Below are 3,757 nucleotides of genomic sequence, written 5' to 3'. Positions count from 1 at the left end.
AATTTATTAAATATTTAATTATAATATAATATAATTAATCTATTTTTCCCACCCTACCTTACCTCCAACCACCCACCCATCACATCAAACCATTATCTCTCTCTCTCCACCCCATCCACCTCTGGTGACTTTTTCGACAAAGGTTTCAGCGAAATTCTGACAATGTCTCCGACGGCGATTCCAGCAACCTCTCTGGCGAATATTCTGACGACTTCCCAATGACTGTTCCGATGACCACTCGCCTTCCGACGAAAAAAGGTAGTCACCGGAAAAGTGAGCGGTCACCTTCCAATGACTATTCCGGTGACCGCTCATCTTTCCGACGACTATCTTTTTTCTTTTTTTATTCTTTTTTGGCAATGACTTGTGACCAATTTCATTAGATCTGTTACCTATGTACATTGTGATCTGTGACCGGTTCTATTGAATCTGTAACCTAATCAGGGTGGGATGAATATGCATATGATCAATTTCAAAATTAAGAAAATAAAGTTTGAAATTTCAAAAGTCAAATACAATTAAAATTTTAGTTATGAAATAATTAATCAAAAAAATACTTTTGTAATTAAATATGTTAAATTCACAAATCTTTTTTTTCTAGGCAATAACCTGTGACCTATGTACATTGTGACATAAAATATGATTTTTAACCTATGATTTGTTACCCGTGACTCCTACCATAAAATATGATCTATAAATTTAATTTGTGACTTCTATAAAACGACATGTGACCTGTTAATATTGATCTGTGACCCCTTTATACTGACTATGAACTTGTGAACTCAAATCTGTAAACGGCAAATTGTGACCTAAACGGCGAATTGTGACCAATGACATATGAGCTTTAACCTTATGTGTTCATTACCAAAATTGTTTTCGGTGTGACTGTTTCTGACCATGTTAGTTTAATTTGTAACTATATGTAACCAAGTCAATTACGGTCACAGTTGACACAAATCTGGTCGCAGGCAGTCACAATGAAGATAGATTTGGTCACTCACCACCATTCCCAACATCGACAACCAAACGTACACCACCTCACCATAGCCACATGTAACTAGCAACGGAACCATTGGCACCTCAAGACCACCACCATCATAGCCTGGGCTACCACCGTCAACTACACACAAAGAACAAAACTCACCCCAAAATTTTCAGCACCATATCGTGACCGAAGTTTCCCAAATCGCGACCAATAAAACCCACACAACCAACAAAAACTCCAACACCAAAGCGGAACTCACGTCAGGATTATTTAACAAAACCCAAAGTTGACCAACACCAAAGTCGTGTGTGTCCAAAGATACTGATGATTTAACACAAGCTAGTTGCCATTCAAAAACCAGCCTGTTAGATTCCTTATAAGAGGCTAAAGAATTATTTAGATCAGTTCTAGGATAATACAGTAGAGGGGTCTTATTTGATGCAAGAATCTGGTCTGTGGGAGCGCTAGTGGCTTGCATATTGGTGTTGATAGAGGCATTGTTTTTTACTTCCACAAGCTTTCTTGAACCAGGACGGCTGTGCAAGTGGCGCTGACAGTATTTTTGGTTCGAAGCCACTTTTTTCGAGCACCTCCACTTCTTGCCGTCCGTTCTCTTGCACCTTCCGGGCTCAGGATCTCCATTTTTCGAGTTTCTCAGGTTAAATATGCCTCCGCCATTCACTGCCCCCAAATCATGGAGCAAGAAAAACTCAAAAATCTAATCAAGTATAGAAAACTCAATGGAAAACACCAAGTAAGCAAAATATCCATCAAAGATGGGATGTGAAGCTAAATATTCTAGCACCATTAATAACCCCCAGTACTAAATAAGGAAAACCCACAAATCGAATCACAAAATGAAAACTCAAAACAAACGAAAACACAAAAAGTGAGCAACAAAACCCATAAAGAATGGGATTGAGGGGGTGGGGGGTTACGGGAACAGCCTTACATGAAGCGCAAGGGTCCAGTGCAATTGCAAGAGAATTGCACCGTTGGAGAAATGACACCAAGATATAGAGAATCTGTGGGCCGAAACGAAAGAGAGAGAATGAAGAATGGGGAAAATTGATTAGGAGGTGGATGGGTTGGGGTCAGGGTGTTTATTAGATTTGATTTAATTATATTTAATAAATCCTAATTACCACCTGATATTTGAAATTTAAATTAATCCACCTTATTTATGATAATTAGTATGTAATTGTAGGTTTCTAGGTAATTTTCCTTTTGAAAATTAGGTACACCCGCACCCACACCATGCCCTATACCAAATATATGTGACACTCTCTATTGTCTCTCTTTTTATTTACTGCACAATCTATCCCGCCAACACCCACCAACTTCTACCCCCATTCACAAAAATCAGTCATCGCATTTTTCTCTCACATTCGGTGGTGGATCGACACACAAGATTTGTACTCATTGTCTCACTTTGCATCATTTGTGGTCGTCATCGCCGCTAGGACATGCTTTTAGATTGAAGCTCCATTGTCAAACCCTGCCTTCGCAATCTATCCCCTTCGTTAATCTATGTCAATGTTGTTGTGGCAGTGAGAGATTTTCAAGCATTGTTGACCATCATTGAGTCGTGAGTGATCTCCAGCAATCTGGGTGGCACAATCTGTATATCTATGTGCAAGAGTAAGGGTTTATGGACTGGTGTAGTTGGCAAAGCGCATTTACAACTAATTATTTGGATATTTGTGATCAATTATTTGAATAATTGTGATCAATAACATGGGTAATTTATCACGTGACCTAAAACGTATGATTTGCATCTAAATTTATTATTTTGACTCGCAATATTTAAGTCATTGAAATTTTACGAGTTGGGTTGCATATAATTGACCTACCTATTGACAGAAATGTTATGTCTAGTCAAATCGTTATACTTGTCAATTTATTATGCCCAATAATTATTTAGATTTATATGATTTTTCTTTAATATTTGATGAATCAAAGTGGAAATATGTATCTTACTTTTATTTAATTGGGTCAAACATATAACCATTTAAGGACTTAGAATTACCCTATCAAAAATTATCCTAGCTAACTTCCGTTTCATTCTTCAAAAATTAATAGATATAAAGCAACATCTTCCTTACAAAAGAATTTAACCTTAAAACTTTTAGAAGGTTTTTTCTAACTTCTGTTTCATCCTTCAAAAATTAAGCAGAAACCCTATTTTCATAAATTATCCTGGCCTATATAGATATAAATCAACGTCTTCCTTACAAAAGCATTTAACCTTGAAACTTTAGGAAGGTTTTTAAAAGAGTTTCAGTTTTATCATTCGTCTTGGCCAATTAAGGATTTTTCATTATTATTTTAAAAAAAAAAAAAAAAAAAAAGACGATCAAGGATTCGAGGCTGGACTTTAGGATTTCAATTTCAGACTATTTTAGAATTTAAGAATTGTTATTTAACAGTTTGCTCGGTGATATTCGTTATTTTTTCACATTTTTTTAATTACAATTTTACATATGAATATAATTATTTTTCGTTCACGATTCTTTTGGGAGAAATCATAATACAATTTAAGGCGTACCTTTGATATCAGTGGCATTAATACTATTTTGCAGTGCCTGGATGAATTATCATTTTTATGGTGAGAGAATTTATGTATAATTTCATGTGTTGATTTGAATGTTGAATAGCAAGCATTTCGAAAATATAATTTGTTATAATTGTCCCTCTTTATTTATAATTTCATGTGAAAATCAGCATGCTGGACAACAGTAGATGGATGGATGTGCCATTGGATAGAAGTGT

General features: G+C 35.7%; 1 protein-coding gene across 1 annotated transcript in view; it reads right to left on the bottom strand.

Moving 5' to 3' along the window:
• Nucleotides 1-3,551, bottom strand: part of LOC111408549 (WD repeat-containing protein 26 homolog) — an 11,912-nt gene extending 8,361 nt beyond the window's left edge. Inside the window, exons 1-3 of the mRNA XM_023038295.1 lie at nucleotides 3,534-3,551; nucleotides 1,277-1,703; nucleotides 1,002-1,120 (exon numbers count right to left, since the gene is read on the bottom strand). Coding sequence (XP_022894063.1) covers nucleotides 1,002-1,120; nucleotides 1,277-1,703; nucleotides 3,534-3,551 — 564 coding nt within the window. The remainder of the gene's footprint in view (nucleotides 1-1,001; nucleotides 1,121-1,276; nucleotides 1,704-3,533) is intronic.
• Nucleotides 3,552-3,757: the final 206 nt, after the last annotated feature.

The sequence above is a fragment of the Olea europaea genome, chromosome 13 (assembly GCF_002742605.1).
Source record: "Olea europaea var. sylvestris chromosome 13, O_europaea_v1, whole genome shotgun sequence".
Classification (NCBI taxonomy): domain Eukaryota; kingdom Viridiplantae; phylum Streptophyta; class Magnoliopsida; order Lamiales; family Oleaceae; genus Olea; species Olea europaea.
Note: the sequence above shows the minus strand (reverse complement) of the source record. Positions and strands in the feature narration are given on the sequence as shown.